The sequence below is a fragment of the Tachypleus tridentatus genome, chromosome 4, assembly GCF_004210375.1.
Source record: "Tachypleus tridentatus isolate NWPU-2018 chromosome 4, ASM421037v1, whole genome shotgun sequence".
Taxonomy (NCBI): domain Eukaryota; kingdom Metazoa; phylum Arthropoda; class Merostomata; order Xiphosura; family Limulidae; genus Tachypleus; species Tachypleus tridentatus.
The window spans coordinates 59,163,996-59,184,833 of NC_134828.1; the positions used below are offsets into that span (position 1 = coordinate 59,163,996).

The 20,838-nt window shown below is 31.1% G+C and overlaps 1 protein-coding gene across 2 annotated transcripts in view; it reads right to left on the reverse strand.

The window, feature by feature from the left end:
- LOC143249210 (enhancer of polycomb homolog 1-like) overlaps window positions 1-17,065 on the reverse strand; it is an 85,652-nt gene extending 68,587 nt beyond the window's left edge. For both annotated transcript variants that reach the window (XR_013027632.1, XM_076498690.1), the window contains exon 1: window positions 16,335-17,065. Coding sequence is in view for 1 of the 2 variants with exons in the window: in XM_076498690.1 (XP_076354805.1) it covers window positions 16,335-16,487 (153 nt within the window). In the remaining variant the exon portion in view is untranslated. The remainder of the gene's footprint in view (window positions 1-16,334) is intronic.
- Between the last annotated feature and the right edge of the window lie 3,773 nt (window positions 17,066-20,838).

A 20,838-nucleotide genomic window follows, 5' to 3' on the forward strand; every position in this document is an offset into this window, starting at 1 on the left:
CCCTTCCCCAAGCTGATTTCAGACTAGCTTTTAAATTCATGTCCACATACAGGATTTTTTCAATACTAAAAATATCCTACCAATTTATTAATGTACTTGGCTTATTTATCTACACACATGTGACAACTAACACTTCTTACATAAGAAAAACCAAACACCCTCTAAAAAATAGAGCTAGAGCTAATGAACATATAGGAATTTCTGTGAAAATGTAATAAAAGTTGAGTAATCCCTGTGCTTTCTCTATATGCCAACACAGGTAAGAAACAAAACACGAATTTATCAAATTTCAATATCCTTTGCAAGGCCAACACTGATCTGAAACCATTTATTAAAGAAACCCTCCACATCAGACAACATTCTCTAATTAAATGTCAAATTCTTCTCATAAAACTTCCTTTACTTTGATGGCATTTTGAGATTTTTTAAAGTTATAATTCTTCAACATACTGAAAATGCTTTTTTGACAGGTACCTATCTCACATAAATAGCTATTCTTGTTCAGTGCTGTTCTCTATATACAAAATTTGTTTGCAGATGCCACAACATTGAAGTTTCCACCCATTTGGAATTGACTGATTCCAATGCATCTTTTATGTATATCACCATGCAACAACCCTCCACCAATGAGAGTGTAATACACTCTCTTGATACACGTTACTATCTCTATCCAATTCTACTGAACAACAACTTGAAGCACCACTTTTCAGTGGAAAGGAAGGTTTGAAAGTGTAAGTACCTACTGGAAATACATTTTCAGTGTAAGAAAATTATAACTTCTAACACAGTGCATTACCATCTCTCATACAAATTGTTAGAATCCCACACTGAAAAGTCAGAGGGACTTGGGCAAGGAAAGAGGAAGAATCCTTTGAAAGCAGTCTAAGAACACTAGAAAAGAGATCTTCAGAGCAGAAGATCAAACATGGGGGACAGCCAACTTTTGTATAAGGTATTCTCTTTGTCCGGCGTAGTAAAAGGTGTCACAGACACGAGCGAAAATAGGGAGTAGTATATCCAGTAGTAATAAAACTATTATTGGATAGAAATCCAAACCACACAATAAATGAATTTCAATCACGTAATACATAAATATGGGTGGGAGTAAAAGGATGTGCTTCCAGATGTAGAGCAGCTGGGGCTCAACGGACAATACATGGCAAGTCTACTATATCCAAAATCAAGGACTGATATCCATGTGGTGGGGATGGGGGAAAAGAAGATCATATTACTTCCAAGTTAACTACAATCCAAATCGCAGGCTACCATGAACTGACATCTACATAGGAAAGAGAATTATATTGCTTTCATCTCAACTTCATAAGCAAAGAGCAAATCTCATACTCTTTGACCTGTGAATGGGACAAGAGGTGGATGATAGTATCCCAATAAGAAAAAAATAGCTATCCAATGCAGACAATGAGAGATGAACTTATGAGATGTAGTCCAACTGCAGCCAACACCAAGATTACTGGAAACCAAGTAATCTCAGGTGCCCTACTCAGAACAAACTTCTAAAATCTATGTGAATTACCTTAGAAGAAAATGTAGAGACTGATTAGAAAATGAAGCAAAAAAGACCTTCAGTACCTATTTGAAGGTAAAAATGGACAGTCACTTTTCATCATTGTCATGAATACTTTCTTCAATAAAAATCTGTGTTAGGCTAGTAATCATTTAAGCATCCTAGAAGCAACATAGGGATACAGTTTGAATCATAAAGCAAACTTATCTTGGGATTGCTGAAAGCAATGAACCATAAATAGGCAATGTCACCAATATACCATAAGTATACCTCTAGTGATTTCAGCAAACACTCCATTTCAACAGTGAGCACTGGTATAGCCAGAGTGAATGAGTAAAATGCTTTCCACTACTCCTGGCCCAGTGCAGATTTTTGAAAGTAAGCATACTATAGAAGGCAATACTATCTACATGGCAGGATCCTATAAAAGGGAAAATGGTAATGAAAAAGGAGATGTAGTTACCCTTCTCAAAGATGGTATGTAGTTTTATTGAAGAACAGTGACTGTAGGAGTGAAGTGAAAACAGCCAGATGATTAAGATAATGATAAGCAAACATGTGTGGATTCATTCACATACAACCTGAAGGATTTCCTCCAAGGGTTGGTAAAAATGTGACGTAAGAGAGTATCAGTTAACAAATCTGATGCAATGAAATGTGAAAGCATAATTCTCTTTTCAAACAGTCAAACCTCAGGAAAGAAGACCCAGTCTGTATAGAGGAATAAAGAAGTACAGTAAAACAGAGAGCAGGAAATATCAATAGCATATACATCACAAAGACAGCCAAGAATAAAATGCATTCCAAGAAAAGAAGATATAAATAGCATGTAGTTAAGAACTCAAATGGAGCATGTAAAACTATGCCAAAGTTTCAGTCAGGCATAGGAGTAGGAAGATGGTATCAGAGAAGAAGGAAAGAACAAGAGAGAAAAACCAGACAGTGAAAGGTGAAATGTTCAACAACAAAGTAAAATAGGGCATAATAAATGGCCTTGAGGAAGAGAGAGACTGATGGACTTGCATCAAAAACCCACAACTTCTACTAACAAACTGACAGAGTTGAAGGACAACAGAAATTGGATTACAAAAAAGGCTAAATAATCAGATAGTTTAACCCTACAGGCAATGGACTGGACATATCCCACACTTGAAAATGAAGTAACAATAAGAATCAAAAGAGAGACATGGTTAGACCAAGGCAAAGTGCAAATGGAGAAGAAAAGGAGGGGGCCTGGATGTCAATTAATGAAGTAAAAAAAATTAGGTTTGTGTGGTTAAAGAGGTGCCACCAACTGGACCTAACAAACAATGTGGCCTACCAAAGTGGAACATAAAAGAGAAGAGGAATAACAGAATAAGTTAAAAGAAAAAGGTGAGACCAGTACTGGCTAAGAGAATCAACTGTCAGAGACAAAGAATAAGGAACTGGAGACATAAAAAATCAAAGTTCTGATGTTAAGAGTGGCAAAAACATTGAGAAGAGGAATTTACAACTGAAAGCAAACCCCCCAAAAAAATCTGAGGGTGGAGAAACTATTCCATGTTTAGAATCCTTTCCAACTGAGAAAGGTGATCCACCATATGCATAATAAGCAATAAGCTACAAGATGAACCAAATGGTAATAAGCCTCAAATAGCAGGTAAAATACATGGAAGCAAGAAGTCTTGAAATGGGTACTCTTCAAACAACTGTGGGACTGTTTAAGTGGTTCATGTCCCCCTCATCTATAAGAAAATAAAGGAATTTGGAAAGTATCTAGCAGACAAGAGGTTCAAGAACACTGAGTTGCAGTAAACCTTCACCAGAACTCACATGTCTAAAGTTATATTGTCATCCAGAGAAGCCCTCAGACCAACAAAAAAGAATCTGTGAAGAGATGAAGATCTGCCTCAGGGTATCAAGAGGATATCCACCATGATTTTAGCAGTGTCGAAGGACCAAAACAAGTCCTTGAGAAGCTAATAAAAGACAATGGATCCAAAGAAGGGTACCACTGATCCTGTCTCAACAGCAAAAAGAACAAAGGAAAGAAAAATACAGCACTAGTACCATGTGTTAGTGCAATGAAAAGAACAAATCTCTCCAAAAAATTATTCCTTAGTGTATGATGAAGTGCCTCAGACATAATGTGAAGTGACAAGAGGAAGCATAAGAAAGTGGCAAGAAAGAAATGAAGGTGCAAAAATTGAATGTTAGAAAGGAAAATAAAAGTTAAAGAGTAAAACTGATTCCATAGATTGAGAATCAAAAAAAGGAAACAAAGAAAAACTTTAAGCAAGGACAAGGGAATCAAATAGACAAGAAAGATAGAAACTGGTAGTAATTGTGTGTAGTTGTTCAAGAAACAAGTCAGAAAGACCCTATAATCAAGGAAAAGAGAAAAACAAAATAGTCTTGAGTATAGGGTTCATGCAGTAAAGCATGTGGGAAAATCAAAAGACAAAGAAGTAAAAGAAAGTACATATCAGTGAAATAATGTTAAGGGAGAGATTAAAAGGATGAGGAATTTCCTCGAAAGATACACTACTGATACACAAAAATATAAAATGCAAGATAATAATGTGTATTCCATTTTTCAAGTATACCCCTTTACACAATGAAAATACACACCCAAAAGCAGCTTATGTATGTTAATACATGGCCAATTAAAAAGAAATTAAGTTAAAAGCACACACTACTTGGACAAACGAAGTAATTCATTTAAATTTTAACAAATAAAAACAAGAAGCATAAAGACTCATAGAAAATAATGTAATAGTTATATCACTTCTTACTCATAACACTTAGTAAGTTAAGATCAACTGAAGTACTTGACGTTTATTATCAAGTAACTCTGCTGCCTTTATGCAAGAATATATGATGCACTCTCTCAGTACCAGCAAACTGTTTGTCTGGTAATAATATATTTTTCACAAACATTTTCTCATATTTGTATCAAGAGAAAGAAATCAGTAGTATCAAGGGTGATATTTTCTAACAGAATGAAATGGTGAAATAACCATTTTATAAATAAATTTTAATAAATAGTTCAACATACAAAATTATTATTACTGTTATATGACTTCATTTCACAGTGCCAGCAAATTAGCAACTGTATATTCTTACTCAAAAATGATAAAAATGTTAAATGCAAATTCAAAACAATTCCTCAGTTAAAAGGAAGACTTATGGTCTAACAGCAAAAGTACATACACATTTTTGCATATCTTCACATAGTTAAAAAATCTTTAAATTAGGGATAGTGTTGAATTTAACACATGAACGAAAACAAACAATTTGGTCCAGCAGGTTATTTTTCATGCTTGGTCTTGAAAAATATAAAATATAAAAACACATTATTCTTTCATCTCTTCCCCTTTTAAATACTTTTAACATGTCAGTTTCTGCTACTGCAGACATCAACTGTAAGTCAGTCATCTATTTTAAAGAAAAATAAAAATTATTTTAATCAGAGCCAAGCTTGTCCTACCCAAATATTGGACTTGTGTTCTCTTGTCCTATAATAATAAGAAATAAACCACAAACTTTATTCTATTCATCACCTGGACAATCCTGTAAATTTAAATATGATCACCTATAAATCATCTTTTATCAAGAAAATGATAAGTTGATATCTTAAACTATCCATATAAGATAGCCCTTCCATCCATAAAGTCATTGTACTAGCAAGACCAACCTGTACACAGTGTTCCAAGTGAGATCTAACTAGTGATTCATACAGAGATGATTATCTGTTTTCACTTCTACTCAATCTCTTAACCTTTTTAGCTTTATTCCTATCAAACATCACTACTTTGATAGCTTGAGTAACCTATTCACTACTCTGCCATGATTCTTTTCTCTAGTCACACTACTGAATGACTTCCCTTCTATGTTAACCCTTAAACACTCGAGTCTTTTAACATTCCAATTATACTTACTGCATTAAAAACAAACTTCAAAAAAGTATTGGCTAAAATGTTTAAGAGTTGAGGTGAGCTTCCTACAGTTTATGTAAATTATCTAAATTATAATTTTTATTTTTCTTACGAAGCATTTAAAGATACCTTTTTTGTAAATTTCAATTATTGATCTTATGTCTTCCTTCCTTGTTGTAAAGCATTCAAATACTTTTTATTATATAAAATTATACATCTTGTTTTGTTGTGATTGTCATTTTAAATATCACATGTAGTTTAAATGAAATACAAAAATAGATTTTTCCCATTCTAAAATTATAAGCCCAATGTTTTACTCTTAACCACACACACATACATTTCACCTTTCATTTTAGTGATTTTCTTTACTCACTGAAGCAGTCACTTGGTCACTGAGGTCTTAATGTATGACTTAACAAAGACCAAATTTGTTAATGAAATGAAACTTGATACTGTCAAGATTCAAGTGCAAAATAATAACTAAGCCTAACAATTCTCAACCTGATCTTGTTAGAATCAAAAAGATATTTTCATGTCATACTGACTTTGTTTATTTGTTACTAAGAGCAATTCTAAGCAATGAGCTATCTGTTCTCTGCCAACTGTAAGTATCAAAACCTGGTATTTATCATTATAAACCTTTAAGTTTACCATTTAGTCATCAGGTAGATATTGTGCTGAAAAACATATAGTATAAAATGATGAAACAATTTTTGAAAAACGAAACATCAAGAACACACTTATGGTGGCTGTTTACAAACATCTTTTTTTTAGGAACATATAACTGCACCATCAAAATGAAAGCCTCACTGACTTGTACATTTAAAAAAAAAAAAACTTTTATTACATGTTTGGATCACTACCTTGTGACTTTATAATGCTGAGAAACAGGCAGTTTATGCAACAACTAAGAGTAATTTGATTCAAATGTTTATTACTGGTCAAATGAATCATGAAGTTAGGTCACACCATGCTTGCCAGTATGCAAACCAAATAGTGTGACTCAATTCATAATTTATAAGCACCAGCAAGCAACAATCACATTTGCTTTTCACTTTATTATTATGATTTTTTTAAAACACAGATCACTCAGTGTTAATTAAGCTATTTCAAGAGATGTTGCAATATCTTACACATTCTATATGATATGAATTACATGTATGTGAAATGTTAAAATATCAAAATAGCATTATATCCAAGTGTAACACCTATACTGTATTTGAATACTGAAACATTTATCAACAGTTTAGAAGATTACTTCAAAATAATTATAAATTTACAAAATACTGATGTATGGTTCAGCACTGTTGAGCTAAATGTTTCCACTTCAGGTACAGCTATATCTGGAGAAATAATGTCTGGAAATTTTAAGGTATGAAATCCAAGATAATCTTCATAAAGCTATTGCGGCTTACATGCTCTAGGTCAGCGGTTCCCAACCTTTTTTATGCTCTGCACCCCTCACAGTAATTATTTATTTAAGAATAAAGGTGAAGGTGGCCAAAACAAATGTTATCTCACATCCCTGGTTGGGAACCACTGCTCTAGGTATAAGAGATAGACACAAAATACCAATACCAAACTTCATGTATTCTGAATACCCACTTCAAGCATTATTGCTGCTAAAATAAATAAGCAAACTGTAGTATATTTTAAGATTTATTTTCATTTCTTATTATATTCCTTTTCTTTGGTACTTACATTTCTGAAACATACCTATAATACCAGCAACCAAGTCAATAAACTACAATTAAAATTACATGGTTCACATATGCATTGTTTTATTAAAAGCTGTACTGACTTTCTTCCTAGACAGTAGGGTGTTATGATTAGACAAAAATCAAGAGAATTTATTAACACTAATGCTTTCATTTGGAGTGAGTTAGAATCAGCCCCAAATCAAAATTTGCAATTAAAAATTATATATAAAATTAAATAAAAAAATATTTTTAATAAAAAATAACTAGTGTATTAAAATCCTCTTTTACATAAAATGTCTTTTCTTTGGATAGCTCTTAGTGTTTTACCTTATTATAAATCAATATAAACTCTCATTATAATAAACTCAAAGATACAGTATATTTCACTGCATCATATGTACACATAATTTAAAGGACAAAGAACTTGTTTACTCATGTATGCCATCCCATCTGTTACACTAAATTCTGATATAAAGCACTCAAAGCCAGCCATTATCATTCAGTATTTTTAAGCTTTCACTCAAATTTCCTTATATTAACTGCATCTACCATATCTGATAACAATACAATCTGCAGGTCAAACATCTTGTAAGAGAAATAAAGCTGTTTTAGCTAAAGATGACTCCTATCCTGCCAAAATCTGTATTTGTGTCCTCTAGTGTTACCATTCTAACAACTAAATATAAAAAAACATATTGCATCAACACAATAAATCTTCAACTCAATCATATTCCTTATAAGTCTTTTTTTTCAAAAGAAAACAATTTTAGAAACCTTAACCTATCCTGGTATGTTAACTTTTTCAACCTAGTAGTCCCCTCTGAACCCTTTCCAACAATTCAATGTCCTTTTTTGGGTAAGGAACTCAAAGCTGAACACAGTACTAAAATTGCGACTTAACTTGTGATCTATACAATGAAATTATAACCTCTATAGACTTGTATTCAGTATTTCTGCATATACAAACTAAGATCCTATTTGTCCTACCACTAACAACAACACACTGTTTGGATAGTTTAAGATATTGATCAGTTAGAATACCAAGATCTTTTTCTTCCAAAATCCTATTAAAATTATTCTCATCAAAATTATGCTAATAATTCAAATTGAAATACATCACATATGTGGCCTTAAATATATATATATATAATAGTTAAAAGTAATCTGCCTTTCATTTACCCAACTCATTAAACAATAAAGATATTTTTGTAAAGCAGCAATTATATCCCTACAATAGCCAGCAACACCCAAAACTTTAATGTCATCAGTAAATTTAAATAATTTACTGACCATTCCTTCATCCATGTCATTGATTTATAGTGCTGGCTCAGTTTCAAAATTTGAAGGTTGCAAAAATAAAAACTGCAACCTTTTTCAATTTTTTAATATTTTTTCAGGTTTAGAATACAGAATACAAAAATGATACATGGTTAAAAATACATAAAAATACAAATATTAGTCTTTAGAAAATGAAACCTTATAAGCCTTTTACATGGCAAAACTTTTCCTTCATTTCTCCATATTAATTTCTTTGGTAATTTCATTTTCTATAGGAATTATTGCAAGACCATTTAGTCTCTCTTGTCCCCCTATTTTTATAAACTTTAATTTCAAAAAGAGTCTATCATTACTTGCCACACTAGTAAAATTAATGAAAGTTTAAAATGATAAATGTATTTGAAAAAATATATCTTATATATGATATATGTGACATCCAAAGTAAAGAAGATCTTATTTCAAATCTAATTTTCTAGCATTCAATGCATTATTATTTACATTCTGTATACAAACTTTCACCACCAATATCCCTTTTCTCTTTGTTTGTTAGTATTTTTTCCTAAATTTTTACAATTTTTACCTCCCTAAAATTTTGAGGTGGACTCTTTGAGCCATTCAAATACACCTTGAGCTGGTGCTGCTAATGTAAGTTAAAAGCAGTAAAGGTCCTGATACTGAACCCTAAAGTATCCTACTTTCAAATTAATACAGTTTGACTGAACTTCATTTATGATAACACTCTGCTTTCTTCCATCCAGCAAGTTTTCTATCCAATAAAGCAACCCATTGTGACACCTATAAAGTTAACTATTAACAAGCCTTTTATGTAGTACCTTGTCAAATGTTTTTCTGAAAATTTTAGATACACCAAATCCACACACACATTCTTATCTAAAAAAGCAGTAACCTTTTCAAAGAAACTCAAAAGATCAGTAAAGCAAGATTTTATCTTTGTTAAACTATGCTATCCAGCAAAATTTTAAGTTTTTTTCAATGAATTTACAAAGCATCTTTTTTTAAGATATTTGAAAACTTTCTCCATTACTGATGCAAAACTAATAGACCTATAATTACAGGAGAAAATTTATCACCTTTCTTGAAAATACGACCAACATTAGGCAACTTCTAATCTTCTGGGAACTGCTCATTACTCAGGAAAAAATAAATAGCAGCAAGCAGCTCACATATCCTATCCTTAATTTACTTCAAAACCTTTAGGCAACTATTATCTTGCCTGAGAGCTTTATCATTCTTTAAACCTTTCATTTTCTCAACAAACTCAAAATTTTTTATCCTATTTTTCAGTCTTGTTTACATCTAGCAACTGTTCAGGATGATGAATATTGCTTGAAGTTCACATTATTAAAAACAGAAGAAAAAGTAAAATTTAAAAACCCAGTAATTAGATATTAATCTTTATATATCAGCCCTTTAAAGGTCCTACTAACATTATAACACTTTGGGTACCCTTGGTGTATTTAAAGAAATCACAACTATTAATTTTCATATTTCCAATCAACCTTTTTAATATAGTTTATTATTTCTTAAATTCCAATCTCACCAATTTTCTTTTACAATTCTCCAAATCTCCCATCACTACAGTCAATTTAAACTTCTTTATTCATAACACTTTTTAGTTTTAACCCTTTATATTCTTTAAGAACCAACTTGTTTTACTTGCAGAAACCCTTTTTCCTCTCTAAGGATCATGCCTATCTTGAATATTAAGAATTTATTTTTAGACTTTTTTAACATGTTTTTTTTTAATTTTGCACAAAGCTACTTGAGGGCTATCTGCACTAGCTGTCCCTAATTTAGCAGTGTAAGACTAGAAGAAAGGCAGCTAGTCATCACCACCCACTGCCAACTCTTTCACCAATGAATAGTGGAATTGACCATATCATTATAATGCCCCCATGGCTGAAAAGGCAAGTATGTTTGGTGTGACGGGGATTCAAACCCATGACCCTCCGATTATGATTCGAATGCCTTAACCTACCAGCCATGCTGGGACCTATAACATATGATCATTCTTCTTTACAAGAAACCCACTTGAAATAAAAATGTATCTCAGAAAAGCTGGTATGGGTATCAACATTTTTACAAATAAAGCAGAGAACAACATTTCAACCTTCCTAGGGAATCTTCAAGTTGAAACGTTGTTCTCCACTTTATCAGTAAAAAGTGTTAATACCCATACCAACCATTCTGAAATACATTAATATTTGATCAGTATCTCCAATTAATTCAACTACCCAATTCATTGCAGATAATTCTTGTCTAAGCCATTCAAAATTTGTTTTTGAAATTTTGAACCAAAATCTCATTATTTCTTATTTCCATATGCAGCAAAATTCCAAATCTAACTGAGCAATGATCACTTATATGCAAACATTCCCTTAATTTTCACCCTATTAACTGTTTCTGTATTAGAAGTTAACAATAAACCTAATATAAAATAGTATTGTTCCCTGTAGTTTCCCTAAGTAAATGGTGAAAAAAAAAACATCCTGAACCATTTCTAAAACTTGACTTCTTATGATTTGACTCTAACATCCCCCTACCTAAATGCCTGAAATAAAAATATTCTGTAACAGCTTAACTGTATCGTTCTTTTAAATTTCATCAACTGCTCTTGGTATTCTGTAAAGAATTTCAACTCTAAGTCTTCTCCCCTTATAATTACTAACAAAAATAATAGTTTAGCCTACCATTAAAACTAATTTTGTACTTTGTTCCTAAACAATACTTTTCTCTACATCTCAATGTTTCATTATTTTGGTCCTCACCAGTGTCTATGCCTAGTTTAAAGCTATCCTACCATTGAGTTATTTAATAGTCCATGCAATCAAGCCAGTGATGAGTCAAGTAGACATAAAACATAATTGTATGATTAAAACAAAATGTATGTGAAAGTAAAACAGAAGTTTATTTTCTAAAAATGTTAATGTCATAGTGCAATTCTGTCCTCAAGCAACAGGTACACCACACAAGGTACCACATAGTTAAATGTGTGAACAAACTCAAATTAACCCAAATATAGAAACATTTACCATACATAAAGGTCATCTGTTAACTAAGTGTCCAATTTACAAACTGATCCAAGTCATTCGATAGTACCTCAACATCTTCAATACAGCTATAAGTACGTATACCCTAAATTTTGATGTCCTCAGCAAACTTTACTAATTTATTAATTATGCCCCCATCAGTGTAAATATTCAAATGAAAAAGCACAATAATAAATCCCTGAGGCACTCTACTAGTAACAAGGGTCCAGTTCAATTGGATCCCTTTAACCTCTGTTCTGCATTATGCTGTAGAAACTATGGTATATATATGTGTGTGTGTGTGTGTACATTATAGAACCATGCAATTAACTCAATTAATCAATATAATTGATTACCTATGAGCATTGATTAATGTCATATAAGATAATAAATTAATCATAAATTTCAGTAATCTATTATTCTATGAAATGCATGAAGAATGTTTGCAAACTGTACACTTTATATGGCACACTTACATTCAACTGCTGGAGGCAAACCATATCTTATACAGTAAATCAGCAGTCAATACGTTAATGTCACAAAAGTAATCAACAAATGTTTCTTATTATTATTATTCCAACTATTAAGTATCAAATTCATGACTATGTCAATTAAAGTCACTAAAATAATCAACTAAAAAAAATTAGTGTTTCCAATCATTACAACTATCCAATGATCAAAATTACGAACAATTCAATTAATTAATGTAATGAAATAATTAATTATTTAAAATATTACCTTTATGGTTTTTCATTGTTATTTTTGATTGAATTCAAGTTTGTTCAGCTTAATTGATTAGCATCACAACTCGCAAAAATAATAAACTAACTGAAATATTACCACCCTATCTGTTGTTAAAAGTTAAATGTAACTGATTAATAAGCCTGACCATTAATTGATTAGGAAATTCAACTAACTGTTCATTAGGCTTTACTATCTATAACATATATTAACATTCTTTCCCTGCATCCCTCTACAAGTGCATGAGGCACCTCAAAGGAAACCTCAAGTTTTGTACTTGTCATATTATACGTATCATGTTGATGACATGAAAGTCGTAATGACTGCATCATATTTTCAGCTAGATAACATGCTTTTACAGAAGTTTTAGGATATATCTACAGATTTCGTTGGCATTCTGTGCTTCATTCATGCAACTGCATATTTCTGTTTAACCATAATAGATTTGGCTTTAATTATTATTATATTCCACTAAATGATTTTGTAAAATTTCTTTTATCACACTATAATTTTTCTCAATGTAAAAGACTAATATGCCTATGATTTCCAGAATAATTTTTACCTACCCTTTCAAAATGAGATCAAAATTAGCAACTTTTTAATCCTCTATCATCTGTCACATGAACTAGCAAAAATGAAAAGAGACTCACATGATCTTTGAACCTTCTTTAAATCCATAAGGAAACTATCTGGTCCCAGTGCTTTATCTACTTTTATCTCCCAATATTTCCATTTGCCATAGTGGAGTTAATATCTGTGTTGTGCAGATCAGTTACAATATTTAACATTGAATGCTCAGAGTCAACAGTACTGGTATATTTTCTCTTGTAAAAACAGAAACATTCAGAAGCTCATCCATCTCATAGTATTCAACAAAAACAACCTTGCTACCATCATCCTTTAAAGGCTCAATTCTGATTCAAACATTTTTCTCACCTTTAACATTGATAAACAAATCTTTGCTGCTTAATCATTATTAGTCAACAGTTTTTCATAAACCTTTTTATTTTTCCTAACTGTTTTTTAACTAAACACTAGCTTTCTGTTTCTTCTACAGATTTTCCATCTTTCTGTAAATTTGAACTTCTCAAACTAGTGACTTATATCCATGATTTTTGCCTATATATATTCAGTAAGCCAATTATCACATTATCCTTTTTTCTCTTTTTTAGAAATGTGCTCATCTTAAATTACAAATAATTAATTTCTAAGCATTCCCTAAATTTGTACCACATCACATTTTAATTCATTATCCCAAATATTCTCACACAGCCCTGCAACTGGCTTTCTGAAAATTAAGAACTGATAAAAAACCGAAAAGATCACAATAACAAAAAGTCAGTATTACAAATAGTATTTAAGTTATACCTCATAAAATGCATAAGAAATATGGAATTTTCACACCAAATTCAGGTCAGTGGGATTAACACAAAAAAATGTAGGATATTTATATTTTGTTCAGAGATAACTGTCATGCACTAAAAACATTTTTGCCTATGCAAATAAGACATTTATAAAAAAGTCATTTTAATAGCTTTGAACAGTCTAACTACACAAAATTTCATGCAAAATTATATTCCTACTTTAGTATGTTGACTTCTCACAGTAGTATTTGAACTTATGATAAAAAGAAAGGATGTATTACTCAAAGGAACAAAATATACAAGCATTTCCTCACCGTCTATTATTATGCTAAATCCATAGTTCTGAGTTTTTGAGCAATGAACAGAAAAACATATATGACAATACTTCAGAACTTATAAATATATCTGAGCAAGGTCAATTTATATTTGGATGTAAATGGCCCAAAAGCTTATGTAACTGTTATGAGGTAAAATAATATAGTACTGGCAATATAAGATGTGAATTTGGACTATTTAAATAGGAATTTTATGAGTATTATGTTTTATTCTTGTTATATGTACCATAATGCAATGCTAATTAAGACAAACCATCTTTTGCTATATTTTTTAATTATTTGCCCAAATTTTATCACATTTTACCATGAATTGCATTTAATACTCACTAAACAACATTAGAAATACTGTTTGTGCCGATCTTCACTCGATTTATTCTGTATTATGTATCACAAACACTGGCAAAATACATTCTTTTCTGTAGCTTCATTGAAATTATATCCCATATAAGTCCAGATATGTATGATTTATAAACTATACTTTGTGCAGATCATAAAAGAACTTTGGTTCATTAACATATATAGGCTGGCAAAAAGTAAAATAAAAAACATGGTTTTTCTTAAGTTCATTTCCAAAGAAAATCTGACACTGAAGAGGTTAATGACCAATATTATTGAACTTTGGTCTTTGTTATCATTTATTTGTCTTCAAATATTGTTAATGTATTTGTATGTACTTACAGCCATTTCTTTATCATTTTAAATTTGAGTGGCCCTAAACACATTATCAAATGAAATGAAATTCAGTTAATGTATTATTACAAAACATGTTACAATAATAAAACAGTCACATATAATACATGAAAACACTCTTTAAACAGTTTAAATTTACCTCTTACATCACAATTCAAACTTTGTACTGTATGGTGATATTTCCATATTAAAAACTAGCTCAAACATCATACTGTAGTTCAGTAATTTTTAGCTCAATATGTTCACATAATTATTAACCTTTGACCTATCGTGTTTCAACTTCAAAATTAGACCTTTTGATATGTCTTTAAGTAGTGCATGGAAATATTTCTATGTAAAAAACTAGCTCAAACACTCAAAACGACAGATTTGACATTATGGCAAATGATGGTGAAAATGTTTTTTGTACACAATAATTACCTATTTGGACAAAATACAAATTTCTATTAGTTTTTGATTTAAAATTAGTATCCGAAAATGCAATTTTTCTGTGTGTTTCAAGCTGATATTTTTTTAAATTATTAAATATGATAACTTAATTGAAGATCCTGCCGGTTTGTTTCATATTTATTTCTACATCATCATGTACAGGGTGGCCCGTAAGTCCCTTCCCATCCATATGTTATAATGTTATATTCAATTACGCAAGTATTATAAACTTGTCTTTTTTTCAGAGAAATATAGCCGATGTAAGCCCATTTACACTTGTAGAGCGAATTGTGCATAATATTATGCAGCGAGAATGAGGGACAGCACACAGATACACTGGTGCATAAGATATATGGGTGGGTAGGGACATACGGGCCACCCTGTACAAAATCTTGGTTTATTCTCATTTTATCTACTCTCATATAATCATATATTGAAACAAATGTTTCATATTTTTACTGTGAACTTGGTATAGCACTTTATTGTAAATGAAAAAAACTTTAGACCAGTACTATTTCTTGAGAACAAGCTATATTTAAAAGTGATATACATTTGTGGTGTATATGTGCATGTACTTAAAAAAATATTGATGTGTGAATGTTTTAAGTCTATTGCATCACACTGTACAGAATATAAATATAAAAATTACCTATGATTTTGTTATTTAAATCTTATTCTATATGTGATCACACAGTTATTGTATTTTTTTAGGTTTCTTCTATTTTCATCTATTCCTATTCAGTCTATTGCCAATGGGAGTACACTAACTTGGATGTTACTAAAACATAAAACATATTTATGAAATTATTACTTATCCTCAACTGTTCCCTCATTTATGGTTAACAATAAAACTATAATTGTATCTTTCATATCTGACAATTTGTATAGAATGTCATCCTTCGATAATAACAATATTTGTTAAAATTAGAGTTGTTGTTCAAAAGGATAAATTAGTGTATTTATATCAATGTAACATAACAACCTTTCATGAATGAACTCATGGTTGGAATGCCTTTTCTAATTTAAACATCTTCAACAACACCAACAAATAATGTATGAAAAGGCAACTGAAGTTTCGAATGAATTCAGTTGAAGAATATTTATGAAATCTACGTACACATGCTTGCACTACATTCACAAGTACTTTTAAATCACATAACTTTTTCTAAATAAAATTAAAACATATTTCCAAACAGGAATATACATTTAATGTTATGGGAATATATATTTGGGTTTTTAATAGTCACAAACATGCTCTACATAAACTTAAGACTAACCATTATAACATTTAGAGGTACTCACACATTCTTCTTCTTTTTCCATTCCAGTTGGCATCTGAGGTACTGCTCGATTGATTGCTGCAAAATCAGGCAGGTCTGGAATTTCTTCTGACCTGAATATTGGCATTGGTTTTGAAGCATCTAGTGCACGTGCTCTGAAGGATAACTTACTCATCTTCAAGGAACAATTTGACAATATCAAATAAAATAACCTCAATACATACGTGGTATTCTTTTCTTCGATAAAAATGTCAAAATCGTGTTTTTAACTAACGAATGTTTCATCCAAATGAATGATGAAGCTATGATACAATGAATGATGAGTTTAGAATGTCGAACAAAACGAGAAAATAGCACATACCAAGCCTAGATTAAGGCTCCTTATTGGAATCAAAACTAACATCAGAAGTGATTATGACGTTTGTACGAGTTTGAAAAAAACAAAACGAATAATCACAACTGTCGAGCTGACCCTCCTGATGCCCAAATCTTAAGATTCTTAGGCCTAACGGTAGTTGATCAGGCCCAGTATAACAGAAATCTTAATTTAAAATATCATTTTTATGTCAAAATAAATAGTTTTAAAATAATAAAAAATAATGTAATATGCCTAATAGTTTAATGGATAAATTATCTGCTTTGTCCTAAATACTCATGAGAAAGCTATAAAATAGTTCTCTTTACTTCTTTAACAAACCCCAATAATAATAACTTTACGTTAGGCCTAGCCACTCTACGACATTTTTCAAGAATGTTTGTTACCGGTTCTAACTTCTTGTCACAGTGAAAAATACTCATTAAATTTACAACTGAATATTTGAAAACAGATCTAAATAGCAAAACTTACAGCTTTGTAAATTTTTAATGTATATAGGTTTTACTGTGTTTGAGATAATACATTTTGACTAAAAACAACGTTTCATTTTTATTAAAATTAAATCTAGCTTGCTCATAATCAGACCACGATTACAATCCACACCCAAAATTAATTTTAAGTTTCTGTGAATAAAACTTGTTAGTATCAACTTTTGTCAAAGAAAAATGTTATTCAAAATTTTAAATGTCTATGTTATTCTTTCTTATTTCCTAATTTGACATTTTTCTTATAATATTTTCAAATAAAATCTTATTTTTTTCAACAGTCAAAGTAGAAAGAACTTTTATTTCAATTTAAGCACTTTTAACTTCCAGTTTGTCACTTCTGTATTACTGACAATTAGTAGTATGATGTTGAGTACAAAGTTGACACTATGCATAATATTATAAACTTGAAAAAATTGACAGTTTCAGTTGATATAAGATATATGCAGATTAATCTTTGGAACAATTTTTCTTTTGCGTTTTATTAGTTTAAAAAATAATTTATTTTATAAGCTTATGTTTCTCTTTAGTATTTTGCAACAATTTTCAATGTTTGTACTGATTTTTAGTCTTTTTGAGTGTGATATGGATGTTGCTGCTTTACAGATAGATTTATATTGTTCGGTGAGTTGTGTAAGTAAATGACGAATATCTTTTAATCATAATAGATGCCCAGTAATGCATGTGTTTTTAAGTCAAATTAAAGTATAATTTTTGGGGGAATAACCTGGATAGCGTTATGGAAGAAAAGAATATTGGTGTTTTGGTTAATTAAATTCTTAAATCATCCAAGTAGTGTGCTATTACTATAATGAGAACAAATTGGGTTTTAGACCATGTTTATAGAAATGTTGAATATAAATTTAAAGATAGCATATCTTTATTGTATAGGTCATTAGTTAGATCTCATTCGGAATATTTGGTTTTGGGCTCCTTACCTTAAAGAGGACATGGAACTGTAGGAAAATGTTGAAAGGAATTCTACTCGGTTAATACCTGGGATGGCCCGCGAAAGTGTTCTGAAAAAAAAAAAAAGAGTTAGCGAGGTTCTCTTTAAAATGTTTAAAGTTGTTAATGAAATTGGTAATGTCGATGCATCATATTTTTTTCGTATTTAATATTGAAAATGGCAAAACAAGGTAACGCAAAAGTAAATTTCAATAGCAGAGTTTTATTTTTCTAACAGGATAGTTGTTTGGCCTTTGGAATGAATTATCTTCAAATGTTTTAAGTCTAGTTTAAATTAATGAACAGGAAAGCATCAATGAACCAACAGTCTCTTTGGTGCCTTTAAATGCTATGTTATATTTTAAATTAAGAACTTTAATTCAAATATAAAATAAATGTAGAATTCTCCTATCTTTACTAGAAAGCGAAAATTACACTCATTTTCACTATTTGTTATCAATTACAATCGACATGTCATTTCAATACCACACCCAGGCAATATATAAAAATTGAAGCTCTTTGAAAACAAGAGAAAAACCGTTATGAGTAAAAATATGAAAATAATTGAAATATAATTTTTAGAAGTGTCAGATTAAGTGGTTCAACACTGAAATAAATCGGTTATAAAAAAAAAGCGAAACAACAAATCATCTCCCAAAATATTTTGCCAGTATACGATTACAAGTATGGCTTTTATATGCATTTCATTGTGTCTTTATATAAAAAAGACAACATGCATTCGTTGCTTTAATGCACCGTTGTATAATTTATTACTGAGAGACAATATAAAAACATATGTATCTATTAAATATTAATATTATACAGTCTAGAAAAACAAAATCAAAAGGAATAATTGCGTTAAAAACAGCAAATTAAAACCTCTGACTAATGATAATGTATCTTAAAACAAAAACAAGCCCAAGTAATCAAAAAGATACCCAGAGCAAAGGCTGTAATGTGGGGAATAAAATGTACTCTAGGTTTTAGAGGTGCTTATAGAAGTAGGCTCTACATTGCAATGGGGATACACTGTCTATCAGTCTTAATCTACATTCGCCAGTCTCGCATGAAGAATAATAAAATAATTAACGGAATATAAATAGAAATTAGAAGATCGAAATGTGGGTGCTCAAACCCACAAAGTCCCACATCTACATAACCCTTCACTGTCTGCAAACAGTTGTAGGATTTGTTTGTTTGTTTGTTTTTGAATTTCGCACAAAGCTACTCGAGGGATATCTGTGCTAGCCTTCCCTAATTTAGCAGTGTAAGACTAGAGGGAAGGCAGCTAGTCATCACTACCCACCGCCAACTCTTGGGCTGCTCTTTTACCAACGAATAGTGTGATTGACCGTGACATTATAACGCCCCCACGGCTGAAAGGACGAGCATGTTTGGCGCGACGGGGATGCGAACCCGCGTCCTTCAGATTACGGGTCGCACGCCTTAATAAAAAATGAAGAAAATAAAACAGAAATAAATGATAAACAAAAAATAATAAGGTATTACCACTTGAGAGGTAAGTAAGTTAAATAAATTCACCTCCTGAAGCTGGCATTTCAGATCCCATTATGGTGGTAAAACACTAATTAGTAGTCTAGTTAACAAATTGTGCTAGTATAAAGGGTTTCAACCAGTTATCTAACCGATGCATCTCCCAACCACCGCCCATTAAGTCTACTGTAACTACCATTTTTTTACTCTAAATAAGTCTATATATGCGATAAGGTAATCATCCGCATAAAGTAGTACAAAATTGTTTAAATGACCTTATCGACAACTAGAAATAGTAACCAGAAATTTTTAGTAAAATTTTCTTAACGTTTGCTTCTAATATATATATATGTATACATACGCTCACAAAAGCAGCGTCATTATGCATTTTATAGCACGATTGTCATTACATGAGCGGAAAGTTAACAAGAGAACTAGTTATAAATAAACAAATTAATATATACACAAACAAATTTTTAAGGTCTTAATAGTAATTGAGAATATATCAAAATGGCACTGTCATTGTCAAAATAATTTCATTGTAAGCTATTAAATGTATAAACTACATTGTACGAGCCCCTAGCTTCTATAATACTATTGTAGATTATGTTTATTTTTTATTTTATATGCTTACTTTTTGTTTGGCGCTTAGACAGAATTCTGAAAAGAAAGATGCTATCTTTAAAGAAAGAAGAAATGAGTAGCAAATCCATACTGTGTTATAGCGGGGCAAGCCTCCCTCGGGAAAGTTATGTAAAATTTAGTGAAAGTTGTTATTCTGACGGTATCTGAAACTGTTTTAATCATAGCGTTTGTAGATGTGAGTGAAATTTCGGAGCTGTATACACTCGTGAATTTATTCAGTTTTGTGAATCCTGAGTTTTTTGACAAAGAATTTGAAATAAGAGAAGTACTAAGTACAAAAGACAATTAGTACGAGAGTGAAAGTGTGATGACAGCAATGAACTAAAGCCCACCAGTTAGCAGTAACGTTAGCTGAATAAATTGTAGAATAATAAATAAAGCTTTTTGGGTTGTTGTTATCTTTTCACTATATTACTTTCGTTGCTTGCCTGGCACGGCCATGTGGTTAAAACACTCGACGTGTATTATAAGGATCGTGTGTTCGAATCCCCGTCACATCAAAATGCTTGTCCTTTCAGCAGTGGAGGCGTTATAATTTTATGGTCAATCGCACTATTTGTTGGTAAAATAGTAGCCCT